Below are 24,701 nucleotides of genomic sequence, written 5' to 3'. Positions count from 1 at the left end.
AAACTATTCTTAGGGGGTGTGCATTATAATCCGTTGCACCTTTTTAATGACGAAAATTCGGTAATTTTAAACATTAAAATTCCTGATTCGTTATTCGGAACCTAGTTTAAAGTTCTGCTAAGGGATGTTTCTTTCGCCTAGCTTTTGCACAAGTTCGGCATGGATCAGGTTTATGAGGGTCAGGTGGAAGTGACGGGCGGCGAGTTCAACGTGGAGAGCGTTGACGGTCAGCCGGGGGCTTTCACCTGCTACCTCGATGCGGGCCTGGCCAGAACCACTACTGGGAACAAAATCTTCGGGGCGCTGAAGGGAGCAGTTGACGGAGGGATAGCCATTCCACACAGGTCAGTTGAGGGTAATTTCTGGACGTCTTTCTAATTGAACGATTCTTTAGGTGGTATACCTGGTTCTCTCAATGATGATCCTGAGGAGCCTGAGCAAAACTTACTTGGTCCTTCGTTTGCACTGTTAGATGTTTTTTCCTTCAAGACGGGTCTGAGAGAAGCTGCAGAACCAGACTACTTCAATGGATGATAATGATTGCCTACTTATGAGCTCGAGTTCTCATGTTTACAGCCTGAAACGCTTCCCCGGTTACGACATGGAGAGCAAAGAATTTAATGCGGAGTTGCATCGGAAGCACATCATGGGTATGAATGTGGCCAGCTACATGTCTTACCTTATGGATGAGGATCAGGATGCTTACAAGAAACAGTTTTCACGCTTCATCAAGAACGGAGTCACACCGGGCAAGGTACGGCTGAGGCGCAACTCGCTCAATTGTGGCTTGTCTGCTGCAACTTACAGTTTGGTCGTCAACATAAATTATTTCTAGGGAACCACATGAGAAACAATATATAGTGGAGGGCCTGACCAAATCACTGACCTCCACTGTGCATTATAATAACTGTTTATTTATAAAAAGCAGCATTGATTTGACAAGCCTGGTAAGAGTAAACTGTTGGTTTAACAGGCATGAAAACATCTCACCTGTAGGAGAAATGTACAGTTTTGGAGTAAAAAAAAAGGTATTCTACGTGAATTGTAAAGATCCGAGGAAAAATCTTTTGAGATGGGGAGTGGCATCCCGTGAGATTTCTCAGGGTGAATTGAGCATTTGTCGTATTTGCACATTGGAATTAAAACCAGTGAAGTTCGTGCAGGCAGGAGTACTTCTAATTTTTTTAACTCATATTATTGATCTTATTCAGTCACTTTGTTGTGCAAAAAATATTAAAGACATGGATTCCGAAGCCTGGCGGGCTGCACGTGCCCTCCGGGCCATAGTTTTCTCAACTCCTCATTGAAATTATTATTTTTTTTTCTTACACGAGCTAATAGTGCTTCTCTGTAATGTTTCAAAACACGCTGAGCAAAACGTTGTTGGTCCTTCGTTTTCTCTCTCTGATTTTTATTGTTCTTTCAAGACGGGACTGAGAGAAGCACAAATACTGCACTGTGAATCTAAGCTATAACATAATGGCAAAAACTCGCCATATTCATTAAATTTTAACCCCACAGGTTGAAGAAATGTACAAAAAGGCGCATACTGCCATCAGAGAAAACCCCGTTCACGAAAAGAAACCCAAGAAAGAGATCACAAACAAGAAAAGGTGAGTGTTTTTGTTTTATTTCCCAAGTACAGGTACTCAAGTGAAAGAAAGACATGCTTCACTAAATTTTGTGACGTTAATGTATCTCCCCAAAAATCTTACTTTCATTTTGACTTTTGGCACTTTTGCTTCTCTTTGGGCAGATGGAACCGCCCCAAGCTGTCCCTGGCACAAAGAAAGGACCGCGTGGCCCAGAAAAAGGCTAGCTTCTTACGAGCGCAACAGCGAGAGGATAGTGACGGTTAGACGTCACGCTCCCACGCATCTGCGTGTCTCATCAACAAATAAATGTTTCCCCAAATTGACTTTGTTGTTGGTCTCCTGATTTTTGTGCAATGATGGCTTCTGATAGGCTAGCAGGATATGGCATGTTTCACTTTGTTGCCATCATATATGGAAACATTATTTTTTAAGTTAAGAGTATTAGGCTTTGATCAAAAAATGCTCTTCAAGGTTTTGTTAGTATCAAGTTAGTTATTGTCATAGTTTTGGATTAAAACTTGTCTGCAAGTACTGAAAATGTGGTTAAAAACAGTCATCACTTGTTGCACCGATACCATTTAACCTGCAAATGTGTCCTGACAGTTATAACAAGTGTGTTAAATGTGTTAGTTTTGCTGTACGATTTGTCTTATGCAGGCAAAATTGACATTAAATTAGCAAATACCTCTGGGATTTGCTTTTTATCATATGAAACTACGCATCCATCCATTATCTGCATCGCTTATCCTCAATAGGGTCACGGGGGTGCTTCCCATATGAAACTAGTACAGTAAAAAAAAATGCTGCACCAATGGCAGTTGGTGTCAAGCAGGGATGTCAAATTCAACTTGGCTTTGGGGCCAGATCCAGACTTTGATCTCAGGCAGGTCGGATTAGTTAAAGACTGTAAACTCAAATTTCCTGTAGTGTTTTATCATCATGGTTTTTCGGTCAGGTTACTTTAGTTGCCTGCCCTCCATATTATAATCATTGATGACAAGAAAACAATATTTTTGTGTTTGGCATTGAATGCGCTTACTGGTCCAGCAGTTGGGTGAATGTAGGTAGACACCTCAACCAACTCACCATGTTAAACAAACTCAAGTGGGAGCAAAAAAAAAATATATATATATGTTTCCCTTAAGTCATACTGGTTTTGAAATCAACACACAAGTTTCTGCAGTGCATGGGCAAAAATATTAGCTTAAATATGATCAAACTACTAGACTAGGCCTTCTAAAACAGTACATTCTGACCTCTAGCAGCCAGAGGGAGCATTTGGTTAGCATTTAAAAAAAAAAACCCGATATGTTCATGGTGGGCTGGGTTAAATCATCCATTGGGCAGGTTCTAACCCGTGGGCTGTATGCTTGACATACCTGGTGTAGAGAAATTCAAATGCATTTTAGTGTTATCCTGAAGTCATACTTGAATAACTATTCTAATGAAGAATCATTCTTGCTCTCCCTTAGTGAGATTAAAAAAAAAAACACTAAATGACAAAAATAAACAAAGCATATGGTAAAAGACAGCAAAATGTGTACTATTCTCTGTGCAAAATGCATGCATTTTCTTGTTCTACATCTTAATCCACACAGCAGCATCGTACACTCCTTCAGCATGACCATTTTTAAAAGGTATCTTCATATTGAGCTTTCAGACCTACTGTATAACCTTCATTTGACATTCATAAAACCATTTCAGCATGGGTTTTGTGGCACTGTAATAGGTGAAACCAAAATAGATGCAGCATAATTGGTCCCTTTTCCCAGAGAAAAAACATGTGGCTAACATTCTTATCTGACTGATGATTAATGATTGACTTCCAAGTAATGCACAACACACACACACACAAATCAAGAGGAAAAACTAGGTAACGCTTGTGCTTTTTTTTTTTCATCCAAGCTTGAGCACTCAGTTGCTTAGCAATGTCAAGATGTTCCACTGAGTCCTCAGGACTTTGTAAATGTGACATCGCATTTCTGCATTCCAAATTTGAACAAAACCTATTAGAAACTCTGCTGCATTCCAGAAAATTGTAAAGTTGGACTAAACTGCTCAGATGGTACCAGATAAAACCATAAAGTGTTACAAGAAAGGTGGGAAGTCACGGTTTTCCGACCAGGAAAATATCATTTGAATGACACTCGAGGTAGGAGGTCCCATCCCTTCTCCTGCTTGGTGGATGGAAAACTAAACTTCCCATTTTTTTTGGAATGCAGCATTAGTGTTTTCATGGTTTATGACGATGCTAAGAATACTGAGTGTCATTTAACAAATGATCACATTTTAACATAAGTATACAACATGTTAAGAACACTCAGCATGCAAATAATCACATTAAATAGGGACCTTCGGTTATTACAAAATATAAACTTAAACTGATCATTCTTAGAAATATCGCACAAAAATGTCATCTTCACTGAGTGGTCAAGTAAATATTCCACATGGAATTAAGTAAATATATTTCTCTTCCGGATTCCCCAGCCCAGGAATTTCTGCAGTATGGGTAAAAGTATTCAGACACAGTACCATTAAACTATTTAGAACATTAAAAAAATATACGCTATTTAAAAACTTAAATGTACACAGCCCCATGGTAATATCAAGGTTGAAGATTCCGCTGGAACTTTAAAGGCTTTGATTAATTAGTGATGCTTTTTATCCGTCTCATGTAGTGTATCATCCAAAGTGTATGAAAGCTATTTTTCTGTTAATAATTAGGGTTGATACTACTATGTTGTTGCAATGTTACTATTATGTTATTACCAGGGTTCCTATAATATGAAGTAGGGTTAGCCTCAGTTAACCACTGAAGTTGGATTGAGAAACAGTTACATTTTCATGGTGCTGTTGAACAACCTTAGTTGTTGAATTTGCCTGTCCTTTAAGTCCTTTAAGAAGACAGGTTGATTAGGTTGTGCAATGGTACTGAAAGGGGCTGAAGAGGCAACCATTTTTTTGGGGGTCGAAATTACATAATACAGTGGGACCTCGCTACTTCGCGGTTCGACGTTCGCGGCTTCAGAGCTTCGCGGTCTGTAATGGTCGGCGGGGGTCACTCCCGGGCCGCGCGACGGAGCGAGTTCGGCGGACGCGGCGTCATACGGCGCGACGCGAGAAAAGACGGCAGGCGTGATCGGGCTAACCCCATACCTGGGGGGAGCCCGCTCGTCCGACGACCCCAGTAGCGCGGCACGACGACAGGCAGCCGTCCGCGCGCGGCGGGGGACGTGCGCGGGACCCCTGGAACTGTGTCGGTGTCGAGCGTATCGCACCCAAAAGTACCCACGCCGCGGGTTAGGGGCTCGCTCGCGGGAGCGACCGAACGGCACCCGCGGTAAAAACCCTGTCGTAAATTTGTCCCCGATCGTCCCGGGCAGACGTAAAATTGCCCAGCTGTACGACTCTTAGCGGTGGATCACTCGGTTCGTGCGTCGATGAAGAACGCAGCTAGCTGCGAGAACTAATGTGATTTGCAACTGCGATTGGCTGGCAACCAGTTCAGGGTGTCCCCTGCCCACTGCCCGGAAATGGCTGGGATGGGCTCCAGCCCCCCAGCAACCCTAATAAGGATAAGCGGTGCAGATAATGAGATGAGATTTATTTATTTATTTTTGAAGTGGCGTCGCTACTTCGCAGATTTTCACTTTTAGCGGGTGGTTTTGCTTCCCATTAACCGTGTCTAAAAAAAATAATAATTAAAAAATATATATATGTATATATATATATATAAATATTTTTTTTTCTTTTTTCTTTTGGAGGTGCGCCGCTACTTCGCGGATTTTCACTTATCACGGGTGGTTTTGGTCCTCATTAACCGCGATAACCAAGGTCTTACTGTAGATGAAATTTCCTTCAAAAGGTTCATTGCAAATCCCCAAATGATAAATCTGAAAGACTGCAATGCAGCATAATTGAGAACAAATGGTGTTGTAAAAAAGTGACCGAAAGTCAATTGAAATAAATTGCATCTAAGGCTTAAATCCAAATACTTTCTCTTTCACCTATCTTCATTGTCTTAGTTATCCTCTCTGCCTTCAATTTATTTAATAGGTGAAAGGGAACTTCCTGTTTCCCACGTCATCACTTTGTTTGAGCTGTGTTTGTTCAGACATATGTTTTCTTTTTTTTGTTCGTTCTTTACTTTCATTCACCTCTTAACAGTTTACACCATTATTTGTTTAACTTGCAGAAGGAGTAATTGTGCCACCTTCACCTGAAAGTAATGGGAATGAGCCTACATTATTCTGTTCTATGCCTGTCCGTTAGTTTAACCATGGCAACCTGATTATAATTCTGTTTATGGAATAAAACTAGACCATCACAATCCACCTTTCTTACCCATTTTATAACGTATCTGTTTAGATACCTGCTGTCTAGTTAAAATTACACAATAATTGCTCAGGCCTGACCAATCACAGCACTGCTTCAGAAACCGTGAGAGATCAATACCTGAGCATTTTAGATATGGGTATAAATAAGGTAGATGTTGCTTCTTAACTCGTTCTACAAAACAAAATATTGTTGGGAGTGTGCTTTAAAAGGTAAATTCATCCTTCATGTTCAAACTAAAGGTCCAAAACTCTTAAGATTTTAAGTGTGTTGTGTTTTGCAACAAATTACCGTAATTTCCGTGCTGCATGCGCAGCCCAATAATAGTCATTTGCCTTTTTTTTCCATACATAAGATGCACCGGACTATGAGACGCATGGTGTTAAAATAACAGTGAGGGTTAGGGGTGGTACAAAAAATAAATAAGTACTGTATTTAGATTGATCAGTCGAAATAAATTGCTGATCACAATTGCAAATTATTGGATGCAATGGGATTCAAACCCAGATTGCGACGGGGGGGTTTGGGGTTTTTAAGGGTTATTGTTCTATCTTCGTTATTCATTATCCATTATCCGTTATCGGTCAGTTCATAATACGCTACAAAGCCTAGGAGCCGGGACACTTACTCTCAGCCAAAAGGCCAAGCTAAGGTCCTAGCCCTAAAACCTTGCTGTGATCATTGCGAATGCACCGTTCCCGGAGGTACTGCAATACCGGGACTCCCATGATTTTATCTGCTAGCACCATATCCTATCCACTTGATCACTAGGGATCTATAGACATGAGAAAATGCTATAGGCCTTATCGCATCATCACACCGTATGTAGTCAAGGTGATTGGCAAAAAGGCCCGAACGCAAACGTAATGATTGACATTTTAAGGCCTACCCGATCCGAATTTTGGGCCTGGCTGGAACTTAAAATCTTACCCCTGGTGTGAGCAGAGGAAAAAAAAGAAAATAAATGATGCAGATTTTAAATCACTTTTTTTTTTTCTCCATTCTCCAACATTTTTAATCTGGCACGTGACTAAAAATAGTGTTTGAATGAGATAAAACCTAATGACTTTTCATACACCATCTACTACATGTCCCTAGTGTCCTAGCGCTTTCACCTAGAAGACTCGTCTGTACCCACCCGGAGGGGGGAGCCGGAGCTACACTGTGGGAGTCCCGGCAGCAACGGCCTGGGTTGTGGAACCCAGAAGGGAGAGGACCCACGCAGAATGGAAAGGACCCACACAGAGGACTGGAAGAATGCTGCTTGGGAGGGTGGGATGGCAGAGCTATGCCCTTGCACAATAGTATTGCCTTTTACACGCTGGTTAACTACTGGTAAAAGAAAATAACTCTGAAATTGTTTAATTGATGTTGAAAATGTCAGGAAAAAATGTTAAAACGTCATATCGTCACGTCATATTGTCAAATATAAAAAAAATGTGAATATGCTTGATGGCTGCTTTTTGCTGCTGTTGGTGTCGGTGGATTTGCTCAGACCGAGGACAATCGACTTTGGCCTGGACGGATCTATTGACACTAACAAAGATGTTATATAATGAAATTGTGAATATGTTTGATTTTCGAGAAGGTTTGTTCAAACCTCACTTTGTGTTTGCTGTTAAAAACGTAATATTGGAATATAATATTGTGAATGTGCTTAATTGCTGTTGAGATTGTCATGATTGTTTTCTGTTTTTAGTGTCAATAAATTTGTTCAAACCCCATCGGAGTTTAATCCCTGTTGCAGCCATGATCATGCAATCATGGTCAGCAATATTTTTCGACTGATCAATAATTGCACATTGCAATTGGTAATCATAAGTGTGCATTTCCTTTATCTAGATTATAAAAGCACAGACTCAAATTTCTGGCCAATTTGCGGCCTTACACCCCAGAAATTACGGTAGATGTGCTCTTGTTGAGAATCTTGTACCACAGCAATAGCAGATTTGACGTTCTACCAGTCACGAATCCTTGGTGTGCGAGATCTGTCTCCACAGTAGAGCCTTCAAATTGTTGAGGAGCAGCGAGTGTTCCATGTTCAGCTGGCTAACGTCGCCCCTAAGGGCCATGCAGGCGTACAGGTGTCTCTCCAATTCCTCACGTAAGGTGGACGGGGCCCCATGAAGCAGGTAATCTTTCAGTGTACTGCACGCTTTGGCCAAATTGGGCAGGACGGGTCCGTCCCTGCAGCGTTTCTCAGTGGCGTCACACGACGTCTGGCAGTCTGTGCCGTAAACGCAGTCGGCGTCTGTTTGGCAGTACCGCGCCCGCATTCCTCGCCGGAACTGGCTCTCCGGCACCACCGCCCGAGCATCAGTGAGCCGCAGCTCGTGGCCGTCGGTGTAGCCGAAGCGAGCCGCTGCCAGGTCGCAGATAAGAAAGCTGCCGTAAGTGCCGTGAAAGACGTCCTCGACCAATTCCAGCAGGCCCATGGAAATCTTGGCTTTACGGGGCCACGAAGGGGCAAACCATTGGTCCATCGTGCGCTGCAGGCCTCTGGGAACCCAGGAAATGAGAGGCCACGGCACGGACAATCCATACAGAGGCCCATGGGGGACCCGCTCGGTCATGTAGAGGTCGCCGCAGTAGCCGAGGAGGCGAGGGGTGTGCCCTCGGTCCTGAAGCAGGAGGCTCACGAGAACCTGTGACAGGAGCAGGTCACAAATGTATTTTCAATTTCGCAAACAGTTTGTTGGATTATTCAAGTAAACTGAACTTTTATCCACAGCGTTCATAAGCATAATGATCTGTACTACTGGCACTGTGAATATACACACACATTTATTATATATCATAAAGGGAGCTATACGGAATTAGGAACTTTGTTACTCTCTGCCTCCATCTTCTGGCCTGTGTAATAATTACAGCCTCAGCTCATTCTAGATACGTGTGCAAGTATGTGCATTTCTTAGACACATTTGAATAAACTTCTTTTTTCATCTTTCTAGGGTTTGGGTTGGCGTTGGACTCTACTTGAATCAGGCCTTTTCTTACTTCCTTAATTTTATTGCTACACTAACAAAAAAAAAGACCTGCAAGGATGGGCATGACGTCACTCTCCAGCAGTCCACCCACTCCTCACTCCTCATACCTAATGTGTTCCGGACATATTAGAAGAAATTTATGTTTATTTTACATAGCATTAGAGGGAGCTGACATCTTTGCCCGCCAACTCGCTGTTATGTCTGCCAACTTGCTGTTACAGTTCACCAAGAACCGAAAAAGTGTGCAAACAAATGAGAAAATAAATTGTGCCATTTGGTCACATTGAGTTTCCGTAGTTAGAATGAATGAGGGCAGCACGGCGGGGCAGCCGTTAGCGCATGTGCGGCACAGTTCTGAGGTCATGAGATAGAACCTCCTGTGTGGTGTTTGCATGTTCTCCCTGTGCTTGCGTAGGTTCCCTTCGGGCACTCTGGTTTCCTCCCACATTCCAAAAAACATGCAAGTCAGGTTAATTGGCTGTCCGAATTGTTCCTAGGAGTGATTGAGCGAGTGAATTGTCTCTGTGTGCCCTGCGGCTGACCGGCAGCCGGTTTAGGATGTCCCCTGCCCATTGCCCGAAGATAGCTGGGATGGGCTCCAGCATCCCCGTGACCCTACTGAGGATAAGCGGTGCAGATAATGGATGGATGAATGGATAAATGAATGAATGAATGAAAATGTTATTTCAAACATGATAAAATAAAAACAGGACAAAAACAATGTTAACTTAAAATGTTTGAAAAGGTAGTTTCCGTAGTTTATATTCTTCCATGTACTGTTTTTAGTTACACTACACAATGCATCAGCATATACGCTCAAATATTATGCAGTGTCTTTTCAAATCTTTGGACGTCTACTACTTGTATGATACTATTTTTTGTGAGTTCTAATATGGAAAAAAAGTCAAATCTAGTCAAAACTATTGCCAAAGCAGTGGCAGTGTACCGACTCACAACACTGCTGTACCCCACCCAATGGAAAAATGAAAACAGGCTATTATTTGACCTCATCAATTTGCAGGAGGGCCCACGTGGAGCGGGCTTCTGGCAGTGACACTTTTCCGTCTTTGTTCCCATCTGCTACAGACAAAATCATGCTCACGAGGCTGCCCAGGTTGGTCTGCTGATCTCCAAGCTTGGACTGCAAACGTACCAAGGCAGAGAATTTCTCCCGGCTGTCCAACATGATATGCAACTTACTTTACCCTTTTCAGATTCTTTCTATTTACCTTAAGGTGATTGAGGACCATCTCTCGGAACTTCTCCACGGACGTGCCGCTGGTGGGAGTATCAAATGCAGGCGTGTCCCTGTGAGGCTCCAGCTCCATGCCCATCTCGTACTGCGTCACTTTGCCCAGATGACAGCGAATGATCCCTTCGTGATCGCCCCAATTTCCTGTGTACACCTCAAAAAAACAGGATGACTTGAAAAACAGCGTCAAAGTATTAATTAGACCAAACAGTAATGGGCGGTAAGGTACATGTCAGATTTACAGATAAATTAACCCACATCTTATTCAATTGATTGACAAAACAAGACCGCAATATATAAACTGTAGCATAGACAGAAATGTTTTATTGTATTTCCTTACTTATACATGAAATCCATTCACTGATACTTTTGAATAAAAGCCGTAAGTCTGTAGTCTCCTATTTTGAAAAAAAAAAATACATGCAGCAAGAAAAAAAGTTACAGGCTTGCTTGACTTGCTGTTAACTTGTAAATATTATAATTGTATTGTTTAGAACTGAGGTTTGTACAAAATCAGAATCTCTGTTCAGATTACAAAAAAAAAATCTGAATCTCTGGTCAGGCAGCACGGCGGCGCAGTGGTTAGTGCGTGTGCGGCACAGTTCTAAGGTCCTGGGAACCTCCTGTGTGGGTTCAAATCCAGCTACCAGACTTAATGTGCGGAGTTTGTATGTTCTCCCCGTGCTTGCGTGGGTTTCCTCCGGGCACTCCGGTTTCCTCCCACATTCCAAAGACATGCATTTCAGGTGGATTGGCCGGTCCAAATTGTCCCTAGGTGTGAATGAGCGAGCGATTGGCTGGCAACCAGTTCAGGGTGTCCCCTGCCCACTGCCTGATGATTTCTGGGATGGGCTCCAGCACCCCCGCGACCCTACTGAGGATAAAGTGGTGCAGCTAATGAGAATCTCTGGTCACGCTATCGCCCTCTGCAAGACAAATGTGTACCTCACTCCTCATCTGCAGGTACTCAGCACAGTAATAGGTTGCATAAAAATAATATGTAAAAATCCTGCAATTTTGAAAATACGATCCCAAAATTGTAAAGTTAAATGAGAAAGAGTGTTTAGGCCATATTTTTGTTGTTGTTGCTGCTAAATGTCATTGCACTTCTTTTCATTACACTATTGTCACAATGCACTGTTCTTTATCCATCCATCCATCCATTGTCTTCCGCTTATCCGAGGTCGGGTCGCGGGGGCAGCAGCGTTAAAAGGGAAGCCCAGACGTCCCTATCCCCAGCCACTTCCTCCAGCTCATCCGACGGGACCCCGAGGCGTTCCCAAGCCAGCCGAGAGACATAGTCTCTCCAACGTGTCCTGGGTCGCCCCCGGGGCCTCCTGCCGGTGGGACATGCCCGGAACACCTCCCGAGGGAGGCGTCCAGGAGGCATCCTTATTAGATGCCCGAGCCACCTCAACTGGCTCCTCTCAACGCGGAGGAGCAGTGGCTCTACTCCGAGTCCCTCCCGGATGACTGAGCTTCTCACCCTATCTCTAAGGGAGAACCCAGCCACCCTGCGGAGGAAACTCATTTCGGCCGCTTGTATCCGGGATCGAGTTCTTTCGGTCATGACCCAAAGTTCATGACCATAGGTGAGGGTAGGAACGTAGATGGACTGGTAGATCGAGAGCTTTGCCTTTCGGCTCAGCTCCCTCTTCACCACGACAGACCGGTACAGGGTCCGAATGACGGCAGATGCTGCACCGACCCGTCTGTCGATCTCCCGTTCCATCCTACCCTCACTCGTGAACAAGACCCCAAGATACTTGAACTCCTCCACTTGGGGCAAGACCTCCTCCCCGACACGGAGGGAGCATACCACCCTTTTCCGACTGAGAACCATGGCCTCGGACTTGGAGGTGCTGATCCCCATCCCGGCCGCTTCACACTCGGTTGCGAATCGCTCCAGCGAGAGCTGAAGATCACGGGCTGAGGAAGCCAACAGCACCACGTCATCTGCAAAAAGCAGTGACGCAATGCTGAGGCCCCCAAACCGGACTCCATCCCCGCCAAGGCTGCGCCTAGAAATTCTGTCCATAAAAGTTATGAACAGAATCGGTGACAAAGGGCAGCCCTGGCGGAGCCCAACCCTCACCGGGAACGAATCCGACTTATTGCCGGCAATGCGGACCAGACTCTGGCACCGGGCATACAGGGACCGCACAGCCCGGATAAGACTGTGCGGTACCCCATACTCCCGAAGCACCCCCCACAGGGCCTCCCGAGGAACACGGTCGAATGCCTTCTCCAAGTCCACAAAACACATGTAGACCGGACAGGCAAATTCCCATGCACCCTCAAAGACCCTGAAGAGTGTATAGAGCTGGTCCAGTGTTCCACGGCCAGGACGAAAACCACACTGTTCCTCCTGAATCCGAGATTCGACTTCCTGGCGGACCCTCCTCTCCAGTACCCCTGAATAGACCTTACCAGGGAGGCTGAGAAGTGTGATTCCCCTGTAGTTGGAACACACTCTCCGGTCCCCCTTCTTAAAGACGGGAACCACCACCCCAGTCTGCCAGTCCAGAGGCACTGTCCCCGATGTCCACGCGATGTTGCAGAGGCGCGTCAACCATGACACGCCCACAACATCCAGAGCCTTAATGAAGTCTGGGCGGATCTCATCGACCCCTGGGGCCCTGCCACCGAGGAGTTTTTTGACAACCTCGGTGACTTCAACCCCAGTGATACGAGAGCCCAACCCAGAGTCCTCAGGCTCTGCTTCCCCAGAGGAAGACGTGCCGGTGGAATTGAGGAGGTCTTCGAAGTACTCCGCCCACCGATTCACAACGTCCCGGGTCGAGGTCAGCAGCGCCCCATCGGCACTATACACAGTGTCGATGGCACACCGCTTCCTCCCCCTAAGACGTCGGATGGTGGACCAGAATTTCCTCGAAGCCGTTCGGAACTCGGCTTCCATGGCCTCGCCAAACTCCTCCCATGCCCGAGTTTTTGCCTCGGCAACCGCCAAAGCCGCATTCCGCTTGGCCAGCCGATACCTGCCAGCTTCTTCCAGAGTCCCACAGGCCAGGAAGGCCCGATAAGACTCCTTCTTCAGCTTGACGGCATCCCTCACCGCCGGTGACCACCAACGGGTCTGAGGGTTGCCACCGCGGCAGGCACCGACTACCTTGCGGCCACAGCTCCGATCAGCCGCCTCGACAATGGAGGCGCGGAACATGGTCCACTCGGACTCAATGTCCCCCGCCTCCCTCGGGACATGGGCGAAGTTCTGCCGGAGGTGTGAATTGAAACTTCTTCTGACAGGAGATTCTGCCAGCCGTTCCCAACAGACCCTCACAACACGCTTGGGTCTGCCGGGTCGGGCCGGCATCTTCCCCCACCATCGAAGCCAACTCACCACCAGGTGGTGATCAGTTGACAGCTCCGCCCCTCTCTTCACCCGAGTGTCCAGAACATGCGGCCGCAGGTCCGACGAAACGATGACAAAGTCGATCATCGAACTACGGCCTAGGGTGTCCTGGTGCCAAGTGCACATATGGACACCCTTATGTCTGAAAATGGTGTTCATTATGGACAGACCATGACGAGCACAGAAGTCCAATAACGAAACACCACTCGGGTTCAGGTCAGGGGGGCCGTTCTTCCCAATCACGCCCTTCCAGGTCTCACTGTCATTGCCCACGTGAGCGTTGAAGTCTCCCAGCAGTACGAGGGAGTCCCCAGGGGGCGCGCTCTCAAGCACACCCTCTAAGGACCCCAAGAAGGTTGGGTACTCCGAACTGCTATTTGGTGCATAAGCACAAACAACAGTCAGGACCCGTCCCCCCACCCGAAGGCGGAGGGAGGCTACCCTCTCGTCTACCGGGGTGAACCCCAACGTACAGGCGCCGAGCCGTGGAGCAATTAATATGCCCACACCGGCTCTGCGCCTCTCACCACGGGCAACTCCAGAGTGGAAGAGAGTCCAACCCCTCTCGAGAGGACTGGTACCAGAGCCCAAGCCGTGCGTAGAGGTGAGTCCGACTATATCTAGTCGGAATTTCTCAACCTCACGCACCAACTCGGGCTCCTTCCCTGCCAGAGAGGTAACGTTCCATGTCCCAAAAGCCAGTTTCTGTAGCCGGGGATCGTCGCGCCAAGGACCCCTCCCTTGGCTGCTACCCAGCTCTCTGCGCACCCGACCCCTTTGGCCCCTCCTACAGGTGGTGAGCCCATGGGAAGAGGGTCCCACGTCGTCCCTTCGGGCTGTGCCCGGCCGGCCCCCGTGGGTAAGGGTCCGGCCACCAGGCGCTCGCCAGCGGACCCCACCTCTTTAGTGTTTCTTAAAACAGGAAGATCCTGAGGGTTCAATTGTTCCCACCAGAATCTCATGAATTTGTATTATTAAAATATAGGATATTATCTTCAGGCCAACCGTAGTGAACGGTGTATACCGCGCACCACAGTTGTTTTCTTAAAAATCGGTTTGAAATTTTGTCTCTCTATTTCTCAGCTAAAACCTTGCTGCTGGGTGTAAAGGGATCAAACTCTGTGGTGAGAGCACACAATCCTAACCACTGAAACGCCAGTGGTAAAGATAACATATGAAAAAAGGCAGTTCATTTTATCTCATCACGCTATTGTTAGTAGCAGTACCAAAGACTAACTTTAATTTTGTTGTGCATTTTGCTTGGTTGGTTGATTGGATCCCTTAATCACTACGGTTATAGAGGCACCATTTTCTGTTGTGTGTCTTGGGCAAGTACAGCCTGGTAGCGCCCATCCCTCTCCATCCCATCATATGTTTCCACCCAGTCTTGATGGAACAATGACAAAAGAATAGAATACAGGAAAAGAAAGGCACACACTTATCATAGATCGAGCTTCTTAATTTCTTCTCATTTCTTCTAAAAAGGCGTCGGATAAATGAGTTTGAAGTTAAAATGTAAAAAAAACAAATATTCCAGGGGTGGGAGGGAAGGCATGCCCCAGGGTTCCTATAGACCACCAAGGACTCACAAAATTCCATGGAAAACACTGTTCTTTTTCATTCACCAGCATTGCACTTTTATTATAATTTAGGCCAGCCTCTAAGCACTATGTTGTGAATATTGTTTCTGCCTTTTATCCTAATTATCTTTTTTTTCTCGTTAAAGTCTTCATTACATGTTTACCCCGGAGGTGCCATGTTAAAACTTGTTGCATACAATATTGATATCAATGACAATAAAGCTAATTTAATACTAGTTGATCTTTTTGACCGCCTGTGAAATAAAGGACCACCGCGACACACGGGCCAAACTTCTAAACGGTCAAATAAGTCCAACATCCACAGACACCAAATGATATTGCAAAATAACTGGTGGAAATAATTGCACGCAGGCTCCTGAAACAAATGTTTAAATTCGAATTTCAGTTGGAGTACCCTCAGTACAGTATTTGGATAGGGTAAGGTTTCTAATAGGTCCCTACCTGGTTGCTTGGGAGTGTTGACAGACATCGGCTCATGTATAAAGTCTCTTTTTCACACAGGCTGCTGCAGGCCGAACCGTCAATGATTCCTCTTCTGTATTTGTCACACTGTAATGGAAAAACGATATATGCGTCTGTCACCATATTTATTCACCAAGAGTTTCCAATCACCACTGAGAGCTCGAGTTGCATTCTGTGGTTCAAAGCTAGAACGTGAAAGGAGACGACTGCTTCTGCAAAAAATAAACGTTTGAATGAGCGTCCTTTATTTTGTCATTGCTTCCTCTCTGGGCCTGAAAAAACTATCATAGAGGTATTTTATTTTAATTATTACATCAGTGAATGGATTGTCATTATTATTATTATTGTTGTTACAAAAAAGCGGTCTTCTTATAGAATAAAGAAATATTTTCTGTTTTTGTTTGTTTTTTTTTTCCCCCCCCAATTTTTTTTTCTTCAGCATTATATGTGCAATTTGAGAAAAAAAAAGGCATATTTAAAAAAGGCGGATTTTGTTGTCCCTTCCTGGCCAACGATATTGTACAGCGCTTCACTTTTTCCACATTTTGTTATGTTACAGCCTCATTCCAAATTGTATTAATTTAATCTCTTATCTCAAAATTCTACACAAAATACTCCATTATGACAATGTGAAAACGTTTTTTTTTATTACTTTTTTTGAATTTATTAAAAATAGAAAACTAAGAAATCACATTTACATAAGTATCCACAGCCTTTGCTTAATACTTTGTTGATCCACCTTTGGCAGCAAATACAGCCTCGAGTCTTTTTGAATATGATCCCACAAGTTTAGCACACCTATCTTTAGGCAGTTTTGCCCATTCTTCTTTGCAATAACTCTCAAGCTTAATCAGGTTGGATGGGAGACGTTTGTGCACAGCCATTTTCAGATCTCTCCAGAGATGTTCGATCGGATTCAAGTCTGGACTCTGGCTGGGCCACTCCAGGACATTCACGGAGTGGTTCTGAAGCCAATCTTTTGAGATCTTGGCTGTGTGCTTTGGGTCGTTGTCCTGCTAAAAAAATGAACCTTCGCCCCAGCCTGAGGTCAAGAGCGCTCTGGAGCAGGTTTTCATCCAGGATATCTCTATATATTGCTGCATTCATTTTTCCTTCCATCCTGACTAATCTGCCAGTTCCTGCTGCTGAAAAACATCCCCACAGCATGATGCTGCCACCACCATGCTTCACTGTAGGGATGGTATTGGCCTGGTGATGAGCGGTGCCTGGTTTCCTCCAAACATGGCGCCTGGCATTCACACCAAAGAGTTCAATCTTTGTCTCATCAGACCAGAGAATTTTGTTTCTCATGGTGTGAGAGTCATTCAGGTGCTTTTTGGCAAATTCCAGACGGGCTTCCATGTTCCTTTTACTAAGGAGTGGCTTTCGTCTGGCCACTCTACCATTCAGGCCTGATTGGTGGATTGCAGAGATGGTTGTCCTTCTGGAAGGCTCTCCTCTCTCCACAGAGGAACGCTGGAGCTCTGACAGAGTGACCATCGGGTTCTTGGTCACCTCCCTGACTAAAGCCCTTCTTCCCCGATCGCTCAGTTTAGAAGGCCGGCCAGCTCTAGGAAGAGTCCTGGTGGTTCCAAATGTCTTCCATTTACGAATAATGGAGGCCAGTTTGCTCATTGGGACCTTCAAAGCAGCAGAAATTGTTCTGTATCCTTCCCCAGATTTGTGCCTCAAGACAATCCTATTTCGCAGGTCTACACACAGTTCTTTTGACTTCGTGCTTGGTGTTTGTGCTCTGACATGCACACTCAACTGTGGGACCTTATATAGACAGGTGTGTGCCTTTCCAAATCATGTCCAATCAACTGAATTTACTGCAGGTGGACTCCAATTAAGCTGTAGAAAGATCGCAAGGATAATCAGTGGAAAAAAGATGCACCTGAGCTCAATTTTGAGCTTCATGGCAAAGGCTGTGAATACTTATATAAATTTGATTTCTTAGTTTTCTATTTTTAATAAATTCAAAAAAGTAAAAAAAAAACTTTTTCACATTGTCATAATGGAGTATTTTGTTTAATTGATTAAATTAATACAATTTGGAATGAGGCTGTAACATAACAAAATGTGGAAAAAGTGAAGCGCTGTGAATACTTTCCCGATGCACTGTATGTCTAAGACATTTTCTCTGTTAAGGCTTTGTTAGTGGAACACACCACAAATAGAATGACCACATTTTTTTAATGGCTGATTTGTGTGCACTTTTTAACTGCAGCGAGACTTTTAACTAAGACAAGAAAGTTTGATCACATTACCCTGATTTTAGCTAACCTGCATTGGCTCCCTGTTAGCTTAAGATGTGATTTTAAGGGTCTGTTGGTAGTATACAAAAATCATGCATGAACTTGCTCCCTCATATCTTTCAGATTCAATTTTCCCCTATGTTCCGGTCTGGAGCCTTCGCTCTGAAAATGCTGGTCTACTAGTGATCCCAAGAGCCAAGAAGTGAACCGCAGGTTCAAAAGCGTTCTCCATTCGGGCCCCGGTGCTGTGGAATACTCTTTCCCCTGAGGTTTGATCTGCAACCTCAGTGGAAGTGTTTAAATCTGAGCTTAAAACACACTTCTATTGTATAGCATATGAATAACCTATATTTTATGTTGACAATATCTGTGTATTTTTTGCCCTCATGTAGGTTAATCAGGTGGTGGTGTCATAATAGTCTGTGGTTTGCAATAATCTGTGGTCTGTGCAGCCCTTCGAGACTCTTTGTGATTAAGGGCTATACAAATAAACATGACTTGATTGACAAACCATTTAATACAATTAAAAAAATCCTTACATGTGCATCAGGCATATGATGTGCTTTGTGAACCTTGACCAGCAGCTGGAAGCTAAAGGGACACTGTGTAATGTTTGACTATATGGTGTCGTGCAACCAAAAACGAGTGCAAAAAAAACACTAAGAAGAATTCAAATTAAGAAAACTGAGTGACCAAACAGCACAATTGTTCTTCTTATTTATTGCCCAGTTCTACAGGGTTTAGAGTTTTTGGGGGTACCCGTAAAAGCAAAAGGCCAGACAGTCATGCGGCCCATTGGATAATTTTGTGCAAACCGAGGTAAATTTCTGTGTATGCAAAAAAGCAAGTCTCCAGCTAATTTTAATCAAAAGTTATGATTTTTTTTAGTTAATACATACCAAATGCTCCTTTCTGCCGCCAGTGGGCAGTTGAGGCATAAAATAAATGATGTCCAGTCTGATTTCAAGTCAACTACAATATTTTGCAGTATTTTCTCAGCTTCAGTTGGCTGGGTCACTGCTAAAACTCTTATTTTGTATTTCTTTTTTATTTGTTTTTCTATTTCAAAGCCGTATGACAATTGCTGGTAGCTTTTTTTAAATTGATAACTTCCACTTGAGTTTGTTTGTCTGTAATGTTTGTGCCCAGTTGGTTTAAATGTAAAGATGCATTCACTCAATCATTAAAATAAACACATTGTAAACATTGAATTTTGTTTTTCCAAAGGTTTGAAAAAAAATGTGTGCACTTAGAAAATATCTCTTTTCATCCATGATTATAATTTGTAGAGTGGGCTACCTGAGAACATAAAGTCTGAATCCAGCCCATAAGCCAAACTGAGTTTGACATGCCTGCTCTAGGTAAGCCACATAAATACAAATTTCCTTGGCGTAGGGGTTCTGAGAAAAATACATTTTCATATGATAGTACATGTATTTTTGCAAATAATTCAAATATTTGATTTTAACAAATGAAGTTTCTTTACCCCTAGGAGGCGCTAAATATTACACAATGTCCCTTTAATACATGACTTAGAGTACAATTACAATTACTACAGAAGGGCAGCACAAAATAGGTGGAACACCAATAAAACAACACAGACCCATACAATCAGCCCACATATAATTCGACAAGCTTTATTAACATTGTGGCATGGTAAAAAAACATCAATGTGGTCCCAACAAGCACAAGCCGATCGCTAAACTTACAATGACATTTTTGCACTGGTGTCCCCTGCACAGCTCCGTGTAGGCTGAATACTGCACGTAGAGAACCCAGCTGCCTACCAGAACCGTCAGCCAGGTGAGGAATAAGTACTTTACCCTCACGAAGGAGATACGTGCCTGGAGAGGGGGACAGTTCAATTCAAATCACTAAATATACAGTCAACATGCCAGTGAAAATTAACTGCAATTTTGTGCCCAAAACTGCTCACATGACGCCCCCCATCACGCGTGAACGGTTGGGTGCAACAGTGGGGGCCCTTCTCCGATTGTTTTGTCAGCCATGCTTGCGGTGTAGTGATACAGTGAGCATTTATCAAGAAAAACCTCTATTTAAAAGCTTAACTCTAAGGAACTACTAACCGTATTTTCCGAGTGTAAGGCGCACCCCCCAAAATAGCATTTTGTCATGTAAAATAAATACAAATTCTTTGACCAATGGATATCTTTAAAACTAATGTTTGTGTAATAGGTCATGTATTTTTGCTTATTATTCAAATCAATATTATATTTTAAAGAATGAAGAGACACAAAATAATACATAATGTATTTTTAAATGACACACTGACTGATTATAATTTGTATCTTCTTTCGCCATAAACCAATTGTTTCAAAAAGTAGGTTTTAATTAAATGTTGTTTGCTATTTATGCTGTTTCTAACATTGCTTTGAAGTAATTTTGTTTGTTTATTTTGTGTACCTTTTATATTGCGGCCAGGGGACTAGCCTAGGAGAAATACCCATCTGCCAAATCTTTTTAACAATGTTTCATTTGTTTTGTCAAAGTTAGGTTGAGTAGCCTGCGATTGGCTGGCAACCAGTTCAGGGTGTCCCCTGCCCACTGCCCGAAGATGGCTGGGATGGGCTCCAGCACCCCGCGACCCTACTGAGGATAGGCGGTGCAGATAATGGATGGATGGAGGTTGAGTAGCTTGAGGTCTCCTTAAAACGTTGATTAACTTTTTCTCGGTGCATTCGCAATGATCGCAGCAAGGCTTTAGGGCTAGGACCTTAGCTTGGCCTTTTGGCTGAGAGTAAGTGTCCCGGCTCCTAGGCTTTGTAGCGTATTATGAACTGACCGATAACGGATAATGGATAATGAATAACGAAGATAGATCAATAACCCTTAAAAACCCCAAAACCCCTAAGTATGTGTTAACAATGCCCAACTGAGTTCAAAGAGACCCTATGCTTTATTATCCATTGGGCCTATCTGTCATTATCTTACTTTTATCAAACCTGTTCGGGGCGGACCAAACCCCCACAAAGATGAAAAAGAAGAGTTTATTCGAGCACCTCTAAAAATTGCACGCAATTTATATGTTAATCTGCCACCAACCTCTGGCTTAAAGTCCTGATTGCAGAATGTTGAAGAAATCAATAAATCAATTCAATATCGTTCCATATGCTTACTTGCATGATGCAATTAAATGTTCAAGATGCTCTTGGGAAATTACTAGGTCATTTCTTAAATGAAATATTCAAAGGCAACACGCTTCTCATCAAGGATGTAGATTTTTGAAGGAAGTGTCTGCCGCTGTGATAAGAAGGCCATTGCTGTGGCCTTGTAAGGACTAATATCGACTATTATTGATGACTAATGTTTTTACAGACGTTTTTTAAATTACAAGTTACCTGTCAACCTCCACAGCTCCATGCCCGTACAAACTGTCGTATTTTCCCTTACAAAATACAAAATAATCTTACACCATATGTTTTTTTTTTTCGGAATGATGCATGATGGGAAATCCCCAGGCGGCAGACGCATGCGCACAGTAGCATCAAACCGCTCGATTCGTTTGTAACGGAAAAAAACGATACCGAGATAGAGGCTTCTGCGGCAAACTCGTTAGACTTGATTGATTTGCCGTTTTGTGATAGTCGGTGTTTACCGGATGGTACCCATAATTGACAAATTTGCGTTTTTCCGTACAGATTTTCTTGTACGTCGTACATGTCTTAAAATGCATAATAAACGTACTTTGTACGGCAAAAATGTACAGGTTGACAGGTATGAGTTTAATCAACTCATTGTTAAATATGGGGTGCGTCATTTGAAAACTTAAGCCTGAAATCATGACTTTAAGCCAGGAGATAGCAGCAGAGTAACACATGTTTTGCCTTTACTGCATTTCTTAGACACACTCAAATAAACTCATCTTTTTTCGTGGGGTTTTAAAGGACACTTTAAATTATGCACCTAAAACTAAAGATCCTGGACAGAATAAATGGGTGTGCAAAGTGACGCTTTAATATAAATCTACATTTTTAAAAAGCAATGTCCACTAACATACAAGAAGCAGTGTAGCCTGGAGAAAGGGAAATATGCTCAATTTGGAGAATTTTGCTTATAAAGTGTAGATCAGTGCTTGACACCAGCAGTCTGGTGAGCACTTGTGCATACTACATAGAAAAAACAAGAGAGTACTGGTCAAACTTGTTGCACCAGCAACTGTTTGTGGCTACCTTGAGAGACAAAATTTGGTTGGAATTGAATTGTTTGAAGGATAATATTCATTAAGTAGTGGACACGTTTTTTGAGGGACTGGGAGCATTCCACTGTAGCCTGGGTGAGATAATACTTCCTCTGAGTACCAATTTTGATCTTTGACTTTAAAAAAGCACTAGCAAACTGTCACTGTTACAACTTAAATCTAGCCCACACAAATTCACGTCTCAATAGATTAGAGGCACATGCCCTGTATTATCCACTTGACCAATATATGTAGGTTTCGTAGAACACTTGCGCGGCATTTCAAAACAACTGAAGCGTAAATGATGACCATGTGATCTGAAGAAAAGCTTGAGAGAAGGAAAGGTTCATGACGATTACAGCTAACCTCTTTTCCTTCCAATACTGAGTTAAGTAGAACCATTTCTTCAATCTAATGCATACAACAAAATGGTTTATCTAAATACACATGAAAAATAATTCTGTATTTAGTAACCAGCCATGCTAACGAAAAAACCTTCGGTATGTTAAAATGTTGCAGAGCGACCTGTTGAGAAAATGTATAGAATATGCATGATCATCATTTGTCAGTCTCCTCTATCTATCTATCTATCTATCTATCTACCTTGGTCATATCCCTCAAGAGGGGTGACCGACAGCAAGACAACACATACAATAACAAAGAAAATAAAAGGGGGGAAAAATTGCAAAAAAAAACACACACACACATTTTTGGATCATTGCCAACCCAATTGCCCTAACACCCAAACAAGTTAGGCACCTCGGCACCCATGCTTCCGTACCTCCAGATCCCTCAAACCAATAAAATAATAAACATCGTGCAGCATGATGTTGTTTCTTTGACTCTCTGTCTCATCTTGACCCCAGATGCTTAACTATTACTGGAAAAAAAAATCAATAATGGTTTTTAGAAGGCTGCAACTGGCCATGCTATTCCCCTATGAGCTTTAAGACCAGTATTGTAGCAAAAGACAAAAAGCTGAAAATGTTCACATGTTGCTGGGCAACAGGTTGCTCATAGAATTGAGGAGCTTAATAGATGTCCACGAATACCATTCTTTAGTATCCTTTCACTGAAAAAATCCGGTATGTGCAGAAAGATGCTACTCCTGTGCGTTTTTGTCTGATCTTGACTCCATATCAAGTCAAGTCAAGTCACATTTATTTGTATAGCCCTTAATCAAAGGACTGCACAGGATTACAATAACACCATTACCCGATTTTAAACCAACATGCGGGCAAGGAAAAACTCAAAACCTCAGCATGAGGAAAAAAAGAAACCTTGAGAAGGGGGCTCACAAGTGGTAATCCCCCTTCCAGGATGACCAGGGTGGAATAGATCTTAACTTTGATAAAAAATAAATTGAAAAGATTAAGTCAATGAAGGTTTATTGGAAAGCGTAACTTGTATTTTTTTTGTGCAAGGACAACCACATTACGGAATAAATGTATGCACTCAAGCCTTAAAGAGTGCTTCTGAAATTATTGACATTTGACCATGTGGCAAAAGTTACTGTGACACAGAGTGGTATAAAATAAAATTGTAAATCTCAGTAAAAATGCATAGACTCATCTTTTTTCATCTTGTGCAGGGCGTTTATCATGCTGGTCAGCTTTTGAGGCTATATTATCTATAATATAATTTATTTGGTTGCAATAGTCACACTCGCTTGCTGAAATGTAATGTTCTATGCTTATTTAACTTTGACATTAACATCACACATTCACTTGGTAAATACAAGGTCATCTTACGAAATATAAGATTGTTTCCGAGTCAATATAAATTTTTCATAAATGCATATATTTTCTCTAAAAAGATTACATTTAAAAAGCAACATTTTGACATAAACATAACCTGACATCCGCATTAGGAGAGAGCATGGAAATATTTCTTCCATGCAACTAGTCCCTTGAAAGTAGAATTTTAGGATTGCTAACAAAAACTAAAAAAAGAGTGTAAAGCTCATTTTTACCCTGGATAAATTATGACAGCTACAAATTGATACACCTTTATCTGACACAATGTGACCACTGTTAGAGAATAAAAGGTTTTCACACTGAGCATTATGACACAACATACATTCAGAAGCTTAACTCAACACCACACCAGCAGACATTGCAACTAAATACACAATTAATTAGTTTTATGTGCTCATTTTAGTTTGTGCCTTGAGAACAGTTTTCACCGGCATTCTTTAGGTATTTTAATGCTTGGAAAGACGCGTTTCCTGACAGCTGTCAGCCCGATGTGACAAACTACCCATGCTCATCGTTTGAAAACAGATGAAAATATAGAGCAAGCCATCTTACCTGGAAATAAAACGACTTCTTCACCCAAGCTCGTGGAAACAACCCCTTCGCCATCACTAAAATTGATCATTGCAAAACTGGAGAACATCAGTCACGATCAGCCGCCACAAGACCAAACCATTCGCGGTGAATGTACATCGAATAGAAATCAATGTACGATATTTCAGTCATCATTTGCGGGGCAAGTGCTCTGCACATTCGCAGTCTTGCACTGGCAGCTGGTTTTTCCACACGAATAGGCAAGTTTCCCAAGCAAACCCTCTCGACCAAAAAGCAAAAAACAGCAGCACAGGCTTCAATGCGCAGGCGCGGTATGTAGAAGCGGTATCTA

At 43.1% G+C, this 24,701-nt stretch overlaps 2 protein-coding genes across 3 annotated transcripts in view; one reads left to right on the top strand and one right to left on the bottom strand.

The window, feature by feature from the left end:
* rpl5a (ribosomal protein L5a) overlaps positions 1–1,918 on the top strand; it is a 7,027-nt gene extending 5,109 nt beyond the window's left edge. The window contains exons 5-8 of the mRNA XM_088329623.1: positions 142–344; positions 577–754; positions 1,522–1,613; positions 1,757–1,918. Of these exons, the coding sequence (XP_088185749.1) occupies positions 142–344; positions 577–754; positions 1,522–1,613; positions 1,757–1,859 (576 nt within the window). The 3' untranslated portion in view covers positions 1,860–1,918. The remainder of the gene's footprint in view (positions 1–141; positions 345–576; positions 755–1,521; positions 1,614–1,756) is intronic.
* On the bottom strand, positions 1,614–24,701 carry dipk1aa (divergent protein kinase domain 1Aa). 2 transcript variants are annotated; one of them, XM_088329621.1, is made up of 6 exons: positions 24,371–24,701; positions 19,573–19,707; positions 15,585–15,692; positions 10,147–10,323; positions 9,924–10,058; positions 1,614–8,575 (listed from the first exon to the last, which is right to left on the bottom strand). In XM_088329621.1, the coding sequence occupies exons 1-6, from the start codon at positions 24,422–24,424 to the stop codon at positions 7,895–7,897; spliced, it is 1,290 nt and encodes a 429-aa protein (XP_088185747.1). In that variant the 5' UTR covers positions 24,425–24,701; the 3' UTR covers positions 1,614–7,894. The 2 variants fall into 2 exon arrangements, with proteins under 2 accessions (XP_088185747.1, XP_088185748.1); XM_088329622.1 differs by lacking the exon at positions 19,573–19,707.

The sequence above is a fragment of the Urocampus carinirostris genome, chromosome 1 (assembly GCF_059441175.1).
Source record: "Urocampus carinirostris isolate Australia breed hairy pipefish chromosome 1, RoL_Ucar_1.0, whole genome shotgun sequence".
NCBI classification, from domain to species: domain Eukaryota; kingdom Metazoa; phylum Chordata; class Actinopteri; order Syngnathiformes; family Syngnathidae; genus Urocampus; species Urocampus carinirostris.
Note: the sequence above shows the minus strand (reverse complement) of the source record. Positions and strands in the feature narration are given on the sequence as shown.

Bases quoted from the DNA above. Each gene is read 5' to 3' on its own strand.
- dipk1aa (XM_088329621.1), bottom strand. From the start codon at position 24,424: ATGGCGAAGGGGTTGTTTCCACGAGCTTGGGTGAAGAAGTCGTTTTAT. The intron at 15,693-19,572 runs GTAAGTTTAGCG...TTTCCATTACAG, and splicing joins ACCAGTGCAAAAATGTCATT to TGTGACAAATACAGAAGAGG. The intron at 8,576-9,923 runs GTCAAATAATAG...CTCCTGTCACAG, and splicing joins CCCTCCTGCAAATTGATGAG to GTTCTCGTGAGCCTCCTGCT.